Source organism: Elaeis guineensis, chromosome 4 (assembly GCF_000442705.2).
Source record: "Elaeis guineensis isolate ETL-2024a chromosome 4, EG11, whole genome shotgun sequence".
Classification (NCBI taxonomy): Eukaryota; Viridiplantae; Streptophyta; class Magnoliopsida; order Arecales; family Arecaceae; genus Elaeis; species Elaeis guineensis.
This window is the reverse complement of record NC_025996.2, coordinates 17,424,220-17,442,605: the sequence shown is the minus strand read 5'-3', so window position 1 is coordinate 17,442,605 and position 18,386 is coordinate 17,424,220. Positions and strand designations below refer to the sequence as shown.

The 18,386-nt window shown below is 36.7% G+C and overlaps 1 protein-coding gene and 1 non-coding gene across 10 annotated transcripts; one reads left to right on the top strand and one right to left on the bottom strand.

Moving 5' to 3' along the window:
- The first annotated feature begins 1,615 nt into the window (after positions 1-1,615).
- Positions 1,616-1,688, top strand: TRNAA-AGC (transfer RNA alanine (anticodon AGC)). The gene has a single exon. It is a non-coding gene; the product is annotated as a tRNA-Ala (tRNA).
- A 1,211-nt stretch (positions 1,689-2,899) lies between these two features.
- On the bottom strand, positions 2,900-17,750 carry LOC105043628 (uncharacterized). Of its 9 annotated transcripts, XR_012140698.1 has the most exons (10): positions 17,490-17,750; positions 17,291-17,419; positions 17,173-17,212; positions 5,321-5,396; positions 5,025-5,225; positions 4,734-4,943; positions 4,208-4,643; positions 4,068-4,113; positions 3,848-3,928; positions 2,900-3,304 (listed from the first exon to the last, which is right to left on the bottom strand). XR_012140698.1 is itself a non-coding variant. In XM_010921241.2 (8 exons), the coding sequence occupies exons 1-7, from the start codon at positions 17,530-17,532 to the stop codon at positions 4,251-4,253; spliced, it is 1,092 nt and encodes a 363-aa protein (XP_010919543.1). In that variant the 5' UTR covers positions 17,533-17,750; the 3' UTR covers positions 2,900-4,113; positions 4,208-4,250. The 9 variants fall into 9 exon arrangements, 1 of the variants encoding a protein (XP_010919543.1); XR_012140696.1 differs by having other exon boundaries at positions 2,900-3,424; positions 4,068-4,643; XR_012140697.1 differs by having other exon boundaries at positions 4,068-4,643.
- Between the last annotated feature and the right edge of the window lie 636 nt (positions 17,751-18,386).

Sequence of the window (18,386 nt, the reverse complement as noted above, 5' to 3'; positions counted from 1 at the left end):
TATTTCTTCATTTTGTATACAATTTTTTATATCAAGAATGTCCTCCTTACTTATCTTAAAGAATATGTTAATTATTCCACTAACTTTCTCACTCACACATCAACCATCACATATGCCAATCAAATTGGACTATGGTCCAATTTGACATATATTAATTATTTCACTAACTTTCTCGCTCACACATCAACTATCATACATCCTGGGGTTTGGGGCCCTAAGATCACACCCAGAGGGCCGCCCCTCTCCAACTCCCATCTTGTTTTAGCAAGAAAAAGAAAAGAAAAAAAAAAGACTCCTTTCATGAAAAGACCAAACTCCAATTTTTTCTCCGATTCCATTTCCATATCAACCGAATTTACTGGCTAGACTTCTGAATACATTGAATTATACCACTTTTCTTTTTAGATTGAATCATATCACTTTCTCTTACCCTTTCCCTTTAATATGAATTACACATGGCTGTTTGGTAGCATATAAAAGAAGCTGCAAAATTTTAATTTTAATGAATGATTATTGAGTTCTTTAGTTAATAACTAGATATTACTAATATAGAAGGATGATCGGATTAAATGTAGACTATTTTGGCTACTACAACATTTGGATAGAATCTAGAAGCAAGTTCCATTACATCCAAAAGTCAAATGGCATCCCAAACTTTCAGAGGTATGACTTATGTGATGCCCAATTAAAGTACTCTCTTTTGAAATCGGATAATTTTTTTCAAGCTCTATGACTTAATACCAACTCTTAAAGTTTCAATGCAACTGAAGTTCAGGGCCTAACTCTATCTCTTGAATCTTAAAATAGCTGGATCAAAGTAAACTTTCTTTTTTTAAAGAAAGACTTTGATCGAGCATATTGCTTAATTTGCAAAAAAGTAGATAAAATGATTAAGAATAAAGTTGATGTAAAGATCAAGATGTATCTCATTTAATATTTCAATTTTTTTATAATTATTTTTGATAGGCATATCTATTTTGAAAAGGTTATAAATTTTTCTAACTAAAAGAAGAATTCAACTTAAATTATGTAAGATGGACGTCACTAGTACAAATAGAGATCTTGTTACTTAATCCATTCATTGTTAATGAAAGAAAAAATGAATCTACACCCTATTTTCATCGATATTCTTATTTTCTAATATTCTCCTAAGAGATTAAATTAAAAGAATAGAAGAAATTTCTTCATTCTCTCTAATTGGATTAGTTGTTTATAATGAGTAGAACAAGAAAGATGAAGCAATAAGAGATGGCTTTGGAAGATCATGGCAATCCACTTAGTTGGTCCCACTTTGTCGAAAATATTCTATCATAGAGTTTCATCCAATGCTTAATTTCATAGGATTAGCTTGATGTGAGATAACTTTACACTTGTTGAAATCGCAACACCATTTAATTTTACCTGGACACTTTGACTTTCCATATCAACTTACAAAAGATACAAAATGAATTATAGATAATGTAAAATGCCACAAATATAGCAGCTATTCTTAAAAAAAAAAAAAAAAAGAATATAATAGACATGGAGAGGAGGTTGCCTTGCCTTGTGGTCCACCGAATCATCTTCATTAAAGTTTTTAACCTCTGTTATTGTTATTTCAAGACAAAATTATGTTGGGGATGTAGCTCAGATGGTAGAGCGCTCGCTTAGCATGCGAGAGGTACGGGGATCGATACCCCGCATCTCCATTTTGTGGCTTCTACTTCGTTTTCAGTTTTTTTCCCCCTTTTCTTCACCATGAGCCTGTTAGGTCTCCCTTTCTTTTTCGCTATCATGTCTAAGTTCTGTAGGACGTTTTTTTTTTTTTTTTGGTGAAAATCCCGATGGGCTATTAGGTTTAAGCTCTGCTACATTATCAACTAAAACAGATAAAAGCAATGCTAATGTTCTTCCACATTTACATTAGTAGTACTCAACGGAGTAACGAATTGTAGCGTCTCCTTTGCATCAGATTTTGCATTTACATAGTAACACTACATGGGCCAAAAGTATTCAGAGTGTTTTTTTGATATAGCGCACATTGGAATCAGCATCATGTTTATTGAGCATAGTTTAATGGGATGACTTCTAAGGTCAACACTACGAATTGTTTGAAGGCTGCTGATGGAAACCGCAGTTTGATGTTGGCTATGGTTACATGATTTTCGCCTTCATGTCTTTCCTGATTATCTCAGCACCCTTTCCCTGGGAAACTCTTCTAAGCACATTACCTCCTTACGGTGGAGGTTACGGGTTTCATTGTATGTTAAAGTCATGGAGCTTCAGAATTTTCAAATTACTGCAACTGCAGTGCTTGGGAAGAGAATTCACAGGACAGGTTCCCATTGGTTCAGTGTCTATAACCTAAGAGCCTACTGCTCAGACTCCTCGCATTCTGTGCTAGGATTGAGCCGCGGCAGGAGCACCAACAACGCTAATCTGTCACAATAAATGTTTCAAAATCGGAGGCCATAGTATCGCAACTTTAACTTCAGGAAGTTGAATAATATTTAAAGATAGGGTCAATTTTGGGAGCGATGGCTAGACCTGCAGGACCTCTACAAACTAGAGGTCACATTTTCTACAACATAGAACTCCTCAAAACTTTTCCTCGTTAAGTCTTTTTGGGCATTAAAAAGACGAAAAACATCATTTACCAGATAAAAAAGCTCATCAATTTACGTTAAGCCCAGAACGCCTGGCAAGCCTTTCTCAATTTGCTCCTAAAAAGGGTCATCTTATAATCCTAGTTCCTCCAACATCCTGTATCAGACCTTTTTTTTTGTGCGGCAACCTTGTAATATGTCCAAAACCTTTCTCAGATTTTCTATTTGCCCAGTACAGTCCCACCTAGCGGTGGCCTGAAAAAACAGCACCTGAAACATACAACCAGTACAAAAACAAAGAAAGAAAGGGGAAATAGAACACATCACAAAGACAATTGTATAATCAAGTGATGATCAATCTTTAGACAATTATTAACGATTACAGTTAAGCAGCAACTGAGACTGAAGGAGCAATTATTCGTTAATCAACAAACTGCTCGCACATGCAATAGCTATGCTGGCGGAGGCATGTCTGTGCGCCACGGCCCGATTTCACCATACGAATCCTTTTCACCATCAAGGTTGACAACAAAATATCAACAACCAATCCTTCTTTCGCATTTACTACAAAGAAACAGAAACTGCACTATTTGGGAACTTCGATGATGTCATAGTGCTCCCATCTTTTTAGCATTTTTGGATGAATACCTTGGGCGCTCCTTTTCAAAACAAAAAATGTGCCTATCCCATAAGTGAATCCGTATCTTGGTGCAGGTTCCCTGTTCATAAGTACGGGCTATGGTAATAAATCCAGACCTTTTGGTGTCAGAGCCCATCATCATCCTGACAATGATTTTGCTGGCATGCTAACAGCCAGGAGCCAAACCCTGTTCAAGTGACTACGGGAAACAGAAGGGGAAAGCTAGGTAGAAATATTGCCACCCGGGTGAAAACAGTTAATGCTTGCGGAGCTGACCGTGAATTTTGTGCATTTATCTTAAAATTTGAAAATTTCATAGTTGTGAGCAGATTAAGATATGTTAATAAAGATGGCAAATAGATGACAAAGGTGATAAAAAATTTCTTTTTCAAGAAAAATTAACAATAATTAACCAGGCAACCTATATTGATTTTTCATGAATAACTGCAATATCTATTTCCGAGGGCATGGCTATTGTGGATAAGGATGATATGATAATATCCTAGCTAGAAACAAAAAAAGTAAAAGATACATGCGCAAATATCAATAAAAGTAATCAAAGCCATTGCGGTAAATCATTTCTTTTTTGAAAAAAACAAAAAAAACGGAGATCATGTATTACCTTCTAACATGTGGATTAACAATCATCACCTTCAATGGAAGCCCCATCATTCATGTTACGATTTGGATTTGGATCTGTCATCTTAGTAAAGACAAGAAAATGCTGACACCCAAAATATGATGCTCGAGTACAAACATATCTACAAAGAAGAACCATAGCAGCACAGCTCGACTCAGAACATTAGTTTGCAAGAAAAGGCTGGAAGGACGATTATACCTACCTCAAATGTTTCGCTTTAATAGAAAGATGGTATGATTTCAACAGAGCTGTTAAAATATCAGCAGAGTCTTAAGTCTTAACAATGATGGTATTTAATGTAAGCACATGAAGTGCATCTAAGAAAGAGACAAAATAGTCTACCTCTTCAGTCTCAGAACTCGAAATAAATTATCCAAACTACTAGTTAATATGGCCGAACTGGGCTTCTCGATGACCTCCTATACCCATGCCTGACAGGAGAACGGGATCTGCTCCTTCCATGAGTCCTATCTCGTGGCGTAACCCCATTTCTATCCCGATACCTCTCCCTTTCCCACTCCCTCCCACTTCTGTAACGGTCATGCCTCCAATCTGATCCTCTCCCACCATCTCTGCTCCCTCTTCCACTCCGCTCATGAGACCTTTCTCTTTCAGTGCTCTGTTCTCGATAGCGATCACGGTCTCGATCCCGCTCTGCATACCTCTCTCTATCATTCCCTCTAGCCCTTTTCTCATACTCCTCCCTCTGTTTTCTCCGTTCTTCTGCTTCCTTCTCCCTTGCCAGTCTCTCTGCTTCTCTTGCCTCTTCCTTCGCAACCTGCAGATCACAACATGCCCAGAACCATTCAGTCCACTCAAACAAGATGATTAAATTTTGATCTAGAGGCCACACTGTCAAATGCTTTACCTTGAACTCATTGAGAAAATCTCTCACCAACCCATAGCCAACATGCTGCTTCCCAGTTACATGAGACTGGGTCCTCTCAGCAGCATCATTTGCTACCAGAAACGAGCCACAAATCTCACAAAGTGCCATCTTCTTCTCTTGCGGAAGCATCATGACTTTGTCATTTGACGATTGGGTCAAGGCTGTCTTCTCATTATTCAGCATATCTACCTGTAAAAGAGATCTATGATTTTCGCTGTGAATTGTGTAGTTAACTGTAATTAATACAAGGCAGGAATCCTTGTAATGCACCTTTCTCATGAGTGCCTCAGCTTCATCAACCTTGCCAGATTCACCCAAAGTCTCGACTTGCTCTAATAGTTTTTTTATTTTCTCTTCTAGCACGGCGAGCTGCTCAGATTTCTCAGCTGGGATTGGAGTAGGAGGTGGTACTTCCACCTCCTGCGCTAGCCGTTCTCGACCACGCTTGACTTTTCTGTCCAAGTCCATCACCTGCAATGTAAACATGTAATACCATACAAGACCTTACCCAAGACCAAATGAACCAGCACAAGTAAAATATGAATGAATAGCTGTGGTAGGCTCACCAGTTTCTCACAAAACTGTGCAAGCTCTGCTTCAAACTTGGGGACATAAGAATCATGTCTAGGAGACTTCTCAAAACTGCAATTCAGAAAAAAGGGGAAAAAAGAGAGAGAAAAGTATATCCCCACATCAAAATGCAATTACGGCAGAGTATACTAAAGAAAACCATATTATTAATAACACTGATGAACATTAGCTAAAATACAAGCACTGGGAAGTAGAGTAAGCAAGCATCTGAAATTTTCTAAGCTCACTTTTTTCTGTTTTGAAACTTATCCTTTGATAGATGTATTTCCAATAATATGAGATGGTTAACAACCAAGATCGAACTGGCTCAAAACTAAACACAAGCATATAAGGTCAGACATCAGATGTCTTTGTAGGCCTGGCCTAATAAATATATATCTGAAAACCAGAGAAAATAGTAACCCCAAGAAGTATCAACTTTGCAGAGGTCTTCAAGTGGAACTCAGATATGTAAGGTAAATGGCTTTGGGTATCTAGGATGAACTAAAGAAGCAAATAGGTTACATCAACCTGGACCTGATCTAGTCAGAGAAGTTACTACAATTTTGAACCCAGATCTCTTATAAAATAGTGAGATAGAATAAAACCCCCACTATTTTGCAGGTATGATGGATACTTGGGCCTGCACCCTCAGTTCAATAGTCAAAACCGTATGGGCCCAATTCAGATGGTTTTGACAAAGCTGAAAACATACTGTGCTAAAAGTTGGACTATCATGTTTGCAACGCCAAAAAGAAAACACAATAATCACCATTTTACTGGCAATAAAGAAAATAATATACAGACAATTGGATAAAGCTAATTTAATGGAGTTTTGAGGGAATCAACATCCAGATTTGTGGTCTGTTTTTCAATCAAGATCGCACTAGAAGTTGCCTTGACCTGTCTGCTAGAGGAAATAGAGCAGAATAACTATTGCAGGGGGGACAAAGTGAAGATTATATGAAAAATTGCTATTTAGTAAAAATTCTAACAAAAACAGATAGAATTTTGAAATAACAGCTTAAGAAATTCCTCCCTTTTTCTCATCATATAAAAATGGCCTGTCAGAGTTGCAATGAACAATGAAACCATAGCTATTCAAAGGAATTTTGAAGATTAAACTCTAGCCTTTGTCTAAAGAAATGTGCTATTCAAATATGTTGGAGAAACTTAAAAGCTCAGAAAAGAGATGAAGTCCAGAGTCACTATATCTTTTAGAATACTCCTCAGAAACTGCAAGGTGCTCTCAACAATATGGGCACCAAACAGATTGTAGCATTTTATTTCAAAGCAGTTCTCAAGGTTACTCAAGTTCAAAAGCTATGTCCTGCCAGATTTTGTGGTATTAACCAATAATAATAAGAACTAAAGGTGGCACATAGGATTACCAGGTTTTAACATATCCCTCAATAATCAGGATATTCTCAAGGTAGCAGAGAAGAGTATCACTCAAGTAAAGCAGCAAAGTAGCTATGACTCTATTATGGCTAAGTGAACTGTTTGTTTATAAATAGTAGAATATAAGGAAGACAAGGGATCTTTTAAAAGGAAATCTCTCAGCATCTGATAGTGGTCTTCCGACAACTTGTATAATGCTTCAAGCAATCAGAATTCTCTATCTTAGAATGGATAACGAAAGCTCAAATAAACTACTGCTTTAGATCATTTGATCCAAGCATATGAATAGGGCAGCATTCAAGAAAAAAACCAAAGCAAAATTCATATTCCAGGTCTTCTACAATCTCATGTGAGCGAGACGCCCAAGGTTCGCAGATTTGGTACTAAAGCCCGTGCTGACTAGCTGATGGTACGAGTCGGTACGGATCCATATCGGTCCGAACTAGCACAAACCGACATGGCAGAGAAGGGCCCAGAGGGAGAAAAGAAAGAGAGGAAAAGAGATGGGAGAAAAAGGAAAGGAAGAGAGGAAGAGGACGTCCGACAACCGTCGGAGCTCTTTTCGAGCTCAGTACGAGCAAAGGGAGGGAAGGAGACAGAGGGGGAGACTCATTGGGTTATCGGAGGCCGTTGGAGGTCTCTAAATGGACGCCGACGCCAACACGACTTCTCCAACGACCGGCGAGCGAGCGTCGAGGGTGGCCGATGCCGAGCAAGCGAAAGACAGCCTCTGCCCTCCTCCCATGCGGAACAAGGGTTTGCCTCTGTTTCATGTTTTTTTTTTTTGCTTTTAAATAGGCAAAGTCAGCAAATGATTTGTCGACTTCACCTTATTTTTTTTTTAAAAAAAATCGTTGAAGTCTGCAAATGGTTTGCTGATTCCAACTAAAACTTAAAAATAAAAAATAAAAATTCGTGAAGTCGGCAACTGGGTTGCCGACTTCACATGTTAAAATAAAAAAAAAAAATCTGAAGCAAGGGTGAACTCCTATTTCGCAAACGAAGGAGGCAGAGGCCCTCCTCTGGCTCGGCCACCCTCAGGCCTCTCGACGTAGCTCGACGGCCGTCAGAGATGTTGCGGCGGAGGCGTCGTCCGTTCGGAGGTGTCCGACAACCTCTAGAGGCCCGATAAGGACCTTCTGCTCTCTCCTTCCCTTCCTCCGCACGTACCGACCTCCGCAAGATGTCGGATGGCCTCCGACGGCATCGGAGGCCCTCTCTTCCTCTCCCTCTCTCCCTCCTCTCTCTCTCTTCCTCTCTTTCTTCTCCCTCCCTCCGAGAACCGTTTCGCATGCCAGAACCATCTTGGTTCCCCACTGGTCCGGCTTGTTACTGCCCGAACCGGACGGTTCGGGTCAATTTTCAAAAGCATGGAGACACTTGCCATAGAATAGGAGGATCTCATGATATAGATTTTTGTTCTGTTACAATGAAGTCAATCCTCTCTATCCAAGGTGTGAATCACGATTTTTTTTTTAAATTTTTTGAAAAGTGCTTAAAGGAAAGCACTATCAAAGAGCTAAAGACTCTAATCACATGAGTGATTTGATGTTCACAGATTTACAAGAATGTAGTACACAAACTCTCATTATTATGTTATGTGTTTCCACATCCATTAATGAGATGATTTCATAATCTTACTGTAGTTGCTCCTTATTCACTTCAAAAATGTTCCCTTCCTAAGCGCATTTTCTCTGGCATCTCTATCATACCCACCATGAATTTTGCGAAATCAATTACTTGTTTTCTTGTTCACTCCAGCCAATCTCCCTGCTTCACAAGACATAGCAGTAAACCTAGAGACAATTTAATGCCTTTCATGTTTCTAATCAATTCTCTTTTATGCTTGAACTGCATAATAGTTTGCTTAGATCTCATGAAAAGTTGACAGGTCCTAAAAACTAAGGTAGTTCACAACATCATTTCCTTAAATGAAGAGCTGGTTGTTAGAGGTTCATTTCATAAAAGATATTAGAGATTACCTTGCCGTCAGATTACAAGATTTGCCTATTACAAACTTTCTATGCTGAACAATATTATCTGATAGATCATCTCCATATAGTCAAACCATCAAAAAGCAATTCAATAATCAGTGTCTCACTTACAATTAATCATCAAATAATACTATATGAAATATTGCCATATTTGCTCTTAATTTTGATTTTTTGCTTCCTAGTGTTGTTGTTCGTGTTTTCCATGACTTCTACTTTTGCATGCAACCATATTACATTAATCATGACGATATTCTTCTTTTTAAATATGAAAGTTATTATCCTAAACTCCATTTTTTTTATATATAGTCTATGCTGTTTCTCAAGGTATATATTTCCTTCTAACCAATGCATTCACAAGAACCAAATTCTACCATACACATCTCAATACATGTCTAAATAAATCCCACATCCACACAAAAATGCATGTACGGAAATATGTGTAGATTATGCATGTATGCATATCACTGATAGGTTTTTGAAATAGCGAGTGTTTGATGTTTAATGATTCTTTCCATTGCTTAAATAGCCAATGAGTCTCACTCCACCTCAGTCCTTGAGCGACATATAGTAAACACATTATCCGAATTATTCAGAGATTCACAATTATACTGATTTTCTTCTTGACCAAATAACTCTCCACAAACAAATTAATTAATAATGATTTAAAATGTCATAATTTTTACTATTTATTCACTAATTGTAGATAACTAGTTTAGTAGTCCTTTGTGAATTACAAATTCATAATGATGCTATATCCTTAACTAAAAATAATCCTGTACTGTTGCTTATGGTGCTATTATGTTATTACCCTTTTTCCCCTCTACTCCCTCCATTCTTGCTTTACACATAAACAAAAAATTTCAACAATTTTACATTCTTTACTTCTAGTTATTTTTATATTTTTATTTACTTGAAATTATTTGAACTTTCTACAATTTCCCCTTGCATTTTTTCCCGAATTCCAGATCATTAACTCCACCAGTATTGTTCCTAAATGCTGGACTTTTGAATATGAGGTGAGATTATCCAAAAATTGCTTTAATGTTAACAGTGAGGCTTTATAGCACAAAGGATAAGAGGTTCACATGAAGTGCACATTGCAATCTTTTAATTCATGAATTAAATGGGAGGCATACATGTTGGGTTTCAATTGACTCCACAGCAACATAACCATGAATATTATGTCTTACCATATTCTTCATAGCATGCAAAGCAAATTCTGTAGTATGATGTTGTACACTCACTGATGTATGTGCATACTTGGCATTTGGAATGTGTGACAATACCAAATATCATCATAAAGTCCAAACCTAACAACCATTTGCTTCTTTTGACATTATTCTGTTCACATTTTTAAACCTCTTAAGCTTTCGCCTTGCCCCATCAAAATTCTAAATGCCTTACTTTATTCAAGTGTCCTTCTAAAATTTTCTGTTTCCACTCAAATGGCATACTTTCCTTACTTTCCATGAGAAAAATACAGAGGTCTAGCTAAAGCTGCCTATCTCTAAAGTGAAATAAAAATTTAATTAAAGCACACATGTCCAATTCAATTCTCCATGGGATAAAACATTTCATATTAATCACACTTCCATGATGGTTCTTGTTTCATATTGTGGGATCATAAGGAAAAATATGATGATCAATTGATGCACTATGGACTAAAGCAACATGAGATATGGCCAACATTTCAAACTCCAACACAAAATTATTATCATCATAGACTTTAAAATTTTATATTCTCTTATTCATAAATTGGTTAACTTTTACTTGTTGAGATCGACATGTACTCTGGACTCTATAAACATCCTTACATCCCCCTATCACATTATGTTAGATAGCTTGTTAGAGTCCAAAAAAAGATTTACCTGGTTGGGACACCAAGTACAACAAGAGGGCCAGCCCTGGTGCAACAGTAAGGTTGCACCATTGTGACTTGGAGTTTATCGGTGTGACAGACAGAAATAGCCTCTTCATATATAGGGATAAGGCTGCGTGCATCTGAACCTCCCTGGACCCACAATGGGAGCCTTGTGCATTGGGCCACCTTTTTTTTGGATACCAATTACCAAGTGCAACAAGGAAACTAAATATCTAACTATCAAGTGCTCCAACATGCTCCTATAAAATCAATTTATTACCTAGGCCTCATCATTAGTAAACTAATTATTTGACACTGCTGGTATTTGATAGATATTACTTTGCTTTCAAGCAACTCCCTCCTCTACCGCTAATGCCCTCATACACATACCAGCCACTCTCAATGTGAACCTCGTTGTGATCACTCCTACAAACTTCTGTAATATTTTATTGCTTGTAACAAATGACTAACCATGTGGTCCACAACATAATTCTTGGATCCCAATGTGACACCAAAATGCTTTTTGTTATATCATCTCATCAAATCAATATACATTGCATTTTAGAAACAAATTCATTTTACTTCTTCCACAATCACTACATTGAGGGTATTTCACATGAGGCAAATTACTTCCCGGTCCAAATCAATGATTGATCAGGGACCTTGATCTCTCATTACATGAGGAATTTTAATGAGAACCCACACGTGCCACTTGCACTTGCTAGCGTCCACATGAGTTTTAGAAATTGACATGTTGATTGGGGCATATGAGGCCTATCAATAGTCATTTTCATGACACATCTGACTGAATTCCAAGCATATACTGGCTATGTCAAGAACGCCTTAGCTCTTAACAGAGCTAATGATATATCATGTAATTTACTACTCTCAAAGTAACAAATTCTCGATGTCATGATGCCCTAGTTCCACCAACACCAAACACCACTAGTATACATTTTGAATTGACATTTCAACTCACCATCTTGCTTTCTATTAGTGGCATATAATCCCACCTTACATGGTATCCCACCAATGTGATTCAAGTTAAAGATCAAGTACTTGGCAAGAAGGTATGATTGCTTGTAACCACAATCACCAAGCCTTATCCTAGTATGAACAGATATGCAAAGAGCATGTTACAATCATATATGATAACTGCAAATACCAGTAACTGTTGGCTGCACCTAAGATGAAGTACTGAATACTAATTATAAGTATCCTATTAACTAAAATTTGAAAAAGGACTCTCAATACTTCTCAAATATGCTGAAATAATTTCCAGTTGCTTCCAGAAATGAGCAAAGGACTTCTTTTTCCCCCTTATTTGGTGAATCTTCACCTTTTAACATGCAAGTTAGAGAGTTGATGTTAGAGTTTATGGTGTTTATGTTATTATATTGAGACTGTTATTTGATAACCTATTATGCTTTCTAAGTGTGTTACATATATGTAAATATCATATCTATTATCATATCGTAGTTAAATCACATCCTATTTTTTTGTGTCCATGCTTCAGAGGCCTTACCCTATTTGAGCGCAGTACACTTCAGACGTCCTTCACCAACCATTTCCATCAAAAACTAAATTTGCTATCATCACAAGCTTTCCCAAATTCTTTAGTTATTCCTCCCAACTCCATCCATGTTTCTTTAGATCCTCTCTTATTTCCTACTCCTCTAACCTAATTTCGGTTCCTGCTAGGAAAGCCTCCATAATTATCATTGCATGTGCCAATAACACCTTAATGGGTTTTTACCACTCAGCTTCTTAGCAAACTCAACTCTTAGCCATTTCTTAGTTTACATTTATTGATATCCTTCTTGGTTTTGTCATTGACATCTATAGCATATTTTTCATCTCCTACCCACTCATCTTGTGCACTTGCACCTTCCATGATGCCATCTAGTCCTAAATCCTTACATAACATATACTCTGGATAAAGCCATCTATTTTTCCTGTCTATAGTTCCGGTCTCCTCATGAATCTTTGTTCACCTCTATGTACTTTGCATTGTCGATATCAAGAAACTTTCAAAATAACTTCTCTATATAACAACGGTCTCATTTCCTTTCGTGTAGTCCGCTACTGATCCATCTTGCCATCATCATAACATTCCATTAAAAGAACAGAATACGGGATGGATGTGGAACTTCAATTCATGTGTAAACCAAGAAGTCCCACCAACTTAGCCCAAAACAACTGGGGCAGGCTGGTACCAAGGTTGGTTCAGCCAGTAAGAGCCAAGTCCCTTAGTTTTGAGAGAGAGAGAGAGAGAGAGACATGTCCCACTGCTACTCTCTTTTCTCATCTTCATTCAGAAAAGGGCCTTAGGCTCACACACACACACAGAGAGAGAGAGAGAGAGAGAGAGAGAGAGAGTGAAGAGCAAAGGCTTGGCCCATAAACATCTTACCCTTATTGAAATCTAGTCTCCTCAATGTTGGAGACCTTGCACAATCAATAAGATTCTTCACACCTTTTTTTCTGCCATTAATTTGACCAAAAATTAAGAAAAATATGGAATATCATTTCAAAATTTAATTTGACCAAAAATTAATATGCAGACCTTGGACACTCCTTTTTTTCTGCCATTAATTTGACCAAAAAGTAAGAAAAATATGAAATATCATTTCAAATTTTTCCCAATTGGCATAAAATTCAGATATGTTGTAGGTTGGAAATTAACCTACAATACCATATTTTTTGTTATATAACTTTTTCATTAATTATATTATTTTTGACAAGAAATTATTATTTCACTCAAACACATCATAATATTATGCATAATATGATGGACAAGTGATAAGTGATGTTTCACTTATATTTGTTGGTAATTGCTATTGTACCGGTACCTACAGCACACACCCCATCATTGACTCAAAAAACACTATTGAAGAACATTGACACATTTAAATATTCTTTAAAAATTCATTTAAGACAGCAGAAGTTCAAGAAAAATGAAAAAAAATGAGTGTCCAGCGTATGATGCTAGGACCCTTCACCATCCCAAAAGTCAAGATGATAGCATCTCGATACCATGCCAACCCAAGACAGACTGGTACAGCGGTCAGTTCTGGGATTAAATATTTGATCCAGATCAATGTTGCAACTTTCTCACTATTTTCATATTCTTTCCTTCTATCTCAATCATCTTATTGTCATTAAAAGGTGCATTTTTCAATTCCTTAGATGTATGACTTTTATAGTGATCACTTAAATTTCAAACCATTTCATTTTCTAGTGCTACCATCTTTCAACACCTTTGTAGATTCTTCTATGCCACTTTCATCTTGTAACAATCAATCTTTCTAGGACAAATGACACAGATATCGAGCATCCTATACGGGTGAATTAGACACAGGAACCTTTAAAAATTAGACAAGGGACGGGATTAGGTCTTGCCTCCATATGCAAATGCAATGAAGCATGTATGTAATAGATAATGAGCATTTCTGTTATGAAATTACTGTTAAACATTAGCCATTATTACATCAACTTGATAACATCACATAGAAGAGCCAAAAGTAGACTTGTAATGATCATGACATTATAATTTTATGGTACGAATTTCAAGGGCTGTCACTAAATGTCCCAAGTGTCAAGTATCCAATATATCATTAAAAAACAAACTTTAGGGTACTCCAATAACATTGATTGTGCACACATGATGTATCGTCCTTGAAATAATGTTAATACACTTCAGCATGTCATTATTGTTAGTGGTTGTTCCTTGCGCACCTAGGCAATATACAAGGCATAGACTACCTGCACCATTGTACATAAATACATACAAACGCACATAAATGCTCATATATTCACAAGCATTATATGTAAACATGTAACGTATATATGTATATGTATAGATGTGTAATATAGCATATAAAAAAGATGATAGATAAGCTAACAAGAGAACTAGATACTGCGAACTGAACCCTAAGGAAAAACATCATATTGAAAAAATTAAAATTACTCAAACTAAGTGTTAAAGTAGTAACCATAACAGGTTTCATTTAAAGCCGTCAACATTCTTCAACCTTCAACAAAATGAATAAAACCAACTTAGCAATCCCTACTACATGTGAATAATACAACAATGATATGTACTATTACATCTATTATATTTACTTATGAATTTAGTATAAATTTGACAAATTAAAACACATCTCAAAAGTGTTTCCAATTGGTTACAATTGTCATGCATGGTTTAAGTTGCTTTAAAATGTTAAATTATTGATACACAAAACTTCGATTACACAAACATAGACATTAAATCATGGAATAAATAAGTAAATCAGACTAAGTCAATTGCCTATCCTTCTCATAAGCACCTAGGCAACCATCTAAGTGATAGGCTAGTCTATTTCATCAAGTTGCTGGGGCTTGACAACTATGCACCATATTATGCTTTTTTTACTCCTCTCTCTTTTCTTATGCATGTCTACCGAGGATAATCTATGTCGGGTGGTTATATCACTTACGCAATGAGTAAATTTAAATCCAATATGTATTGTCTGTTCCATTCCACAAAGAAGAAACTAGTCAGTTTGTAAAGAATCCATACTACTCTTAGAGCAACCTAGAAATTCACATTTCATTAAACATATGCATTTCTCATTATTAAGTCATACACACTACAAATAAAACAGGAGTCAAATCTCCATCCCATTCTAATTTCGTCCATCCCTTCATGTGATCTCTCATATTCCTTGTTATCTTCTTCTAAATAGCCATCTATTCTTCCAAGAAACACATCCTCTCTTCCTATACAAATCCATTCAACAATATTTCATTTCATTCAACGATATTTCATTTCATTCAACCACTACCTTTCATTATTTCCACAAGATGTATGAGCAATGCATACAATAGTATTGACAAACAACTTCCATTGTCAACTTAAATAGAGCTAAATCATTGAGATGTTATAGCTTCTTTTATTGGCTTATGTTTCATGTTTCTTTTTTTCCCCTCTTCTATCCATTTATTTCTATCTGCAAGCATGCTCTTGTATGACAAGCTATATCGATCATACTCGTCATTATTATAATCGCTATAAGAATACTTCTATCAACAATTTTCCATCTTTCAAGTAATAAATTTTACACCTACAAGCTTTCTTCTTGTCCTGCACCAATGTCATCTAGTATGAAAGCAAGTTGTTTACCCCTAAGTGTGAAAAGGTGTTGTTCTAACATGCCATCACCATAGAACACTCTTTCATTCACGATGATAAGTCATGCTGTGTTTCCTTTATAGGCTGCCTTAGATGCCAGAAAGTTTTGCATCTCCAAATCAAAGTGAACACCATTTTCGCATATTTATGAAAGCTGCCATTTCTCTTTTGATGAAATGTGCTTTAAAAAAGGCATTTCTCATGGATTCCAATTTTAAGGAAATAAATTTACACCTTTGGATATTGTGTTGCAAATGTGTGAGAATACTCTTTATACACCTACGGCTTCAATCTAGTTCATCTTCTCTTTCACATGCACCAGTGTTTTCTATTTCTTAAAGAAATGCATACAAATCATTGATGACAATTAACTTTCTAGAAATAGATCATTTTTATATGGTACAATTTGTTTAACATATTTATGTCTCAAAAAGTGGAAACGATTTGTGCTGAGAAAAAAATATAAAGAAACAATGAAAACCCATTTATTCTAAAAAATATGATGACCAAGGCATGATAGAAGGACAAGAAGATATGCCTATAAATTTATAAAGCAAGCAATTCTTCCAGAAATTCAAAGAACAAGCAATTCTTCCCACTCTTTTAACATGATTTCACAAACATATCTATTTAAAACTATGTGTCACTTCCGCTCATTCCATATGGTCACAAGGCTATTGCTGCTCAGAATGCCCATAGAACCTGCATAGTATATTAAGCTTCCAAAATATGTCAATTTAAAAGCTCAACTTTCATAAATTTGGCACTCAGAGTGAATTTTATCCCGAAAGAGCCAAACTAGATAACATTGATTGATGATGTTGAATCAGAAGTCATGGAATCGCTGATGGACAGATGGAGAAACATACATAAAACCCAAAATGGAGAATATGACTCCCCTATATGTTACATGCAAGGACCTGATCAGGAAGCTTTAGATCAGTTACCTCAAAGGAAAAACAATGCAATAGCCAGAGAACTCCAAATGTCATATTTAGCATAGCACGCCAGTAACTCATATTAAAGTTCCCTCCTACATGACACATATAAGGCAGCAAGCTTCAAAAGAGTTCTTCCAGCCATAAACTAACTAATAGCAAAAGCAGGTGCCAGTCATCAACCTTGCCCATACAATCAAGAATTCATTCCATAAGTTGCCAGGCTTAGCCCAAATCAGGAAAAATAACAATTACAAGTACCTTAAATCACACAAAGGGTGAAATCCTAGCATTCAATTAAAAAAAAAAAAAAAAGAAATTTCACAAACCCAATTAAAGAGTTGGACGATAAAGTCCGAGTACTTGAAAACTACCAAATCATGAATAGGTATGTAAATCATAAAGAGGGGGCACAGTTTAACACCCAAAAACGTTATTCCACAAATTTTAATTCAAGGAAGTTGCCGATGTTGGTATTTACCTCTCTTTGAGCTTCAGATCATGGATTTTAGGGCAAGGTCCTGATAAAGAACCCAGGCATAAGAACTCGCAACAGAAATTGAGCAAGAAATCAGAGAAGGAATAGATCAAAAGCTCACCAAGATCGCTTTTCGTGTTCACAAACAGATCGTGGGGGCAGAATCGAACCATGAACGGACCACACACCTCCCTATCGTCCCAGTGGATCTCCCTGTACCCTTTCTTCTCCTCCTCCGTGAGATTTCGCGCTGCGAACACCGAAAGAATAGATAAATCGATCGAAGGATCGAGGCCAGTGGGTCGATGGCGAGGAAATACCTGCCCCCATGAGTTCATCGAGCAGAGCTCTCTGGGCGTCCATGGCCGGAGAAGGCCCTACGTTTTCCACAAGCCGAAGCGACAAGGCGAGCTCTAAAGCAAACCCTAGCGACGAAGGAAAGGATAAGAGGAAAAGATACGTGGGAAGGGGTGTGGTCACAGGGTTTTATGGTATAGTCGAAAAGGAGGAGGACCGAGCCTCGTGGATGGAGGAGCCGGAAGCCCTCTTCTTGTTCCCTCTTGGCGGTCTCCTCACCGCCCCAGGAGTCTCTATTTTTTTTAACCTTTTCTTTTCTCTCTCTTTTAAAACTTTCTGAATTCCATTATTTTTTCTATGTGAGTCGTATATAAATTAATTTTTGTATTGAAACCGGCGACTGGATTCCAGCCTTGTCTACACTATTACAAGTCCTTGAGCCAATAAAATTAATAGAAATTGTTACTGATGATCTGGATATGAATCTCATCTAATATTATTTTCTTTCTTTTCTTCAGTGCACGAAATAATTTTCTCCAATTAGAATCTTAAGAAAGAATAACCATCCCTATCAGCCGCATTAAAGAGGTTAAGAGCAGAGAAAAACCCCTTAATAAATAATATAGTCAGCATCTAGAAACTACAAAGTCACCATGAAATCTGACCAATGGAGAGCTCAGCAACTAGAATGGAAGAGGTGCCAATGGAGAATGTTCCATTTGGAATGGAAGAGGTGCCAACTAATCGAATTGAATTAATCTCAAATTTTAATTATTTTTTATCGGATCATATTTCGAATATGAATATTTTAAATCAAGTCGAGCTTGAGCTTCCAGTTATTTGGCTTAACTTGACTCGATTGCATCCTTAATTTAGACTTGAGAACCAAGACTTAGTTATAGTATTAGATGATTTATAGG

Coding starts and splice junctions, on each gene's coding strand:
- LOC105043628 (XM_010921241.2), bottom strand. CDS start 17,532: ATGGACGCCCAGAGAGCTCTGCTCGATGAACTCATGGGGGCAG. Junction 5,397..17,172: donor GATCTGAAGCTCAAAGAGAG/GTAAATACCAAC, acceptor TCTGAATTGCAG/TTTTGAGAAGTCTCCTAGAC. Junction 4,944..5,024: donor CTGAGGCACTCATGAGAAAG/GTGCATTACAAG, acceptor TCTCTTTTACAG/GTAGATATGCTGAATAATGA.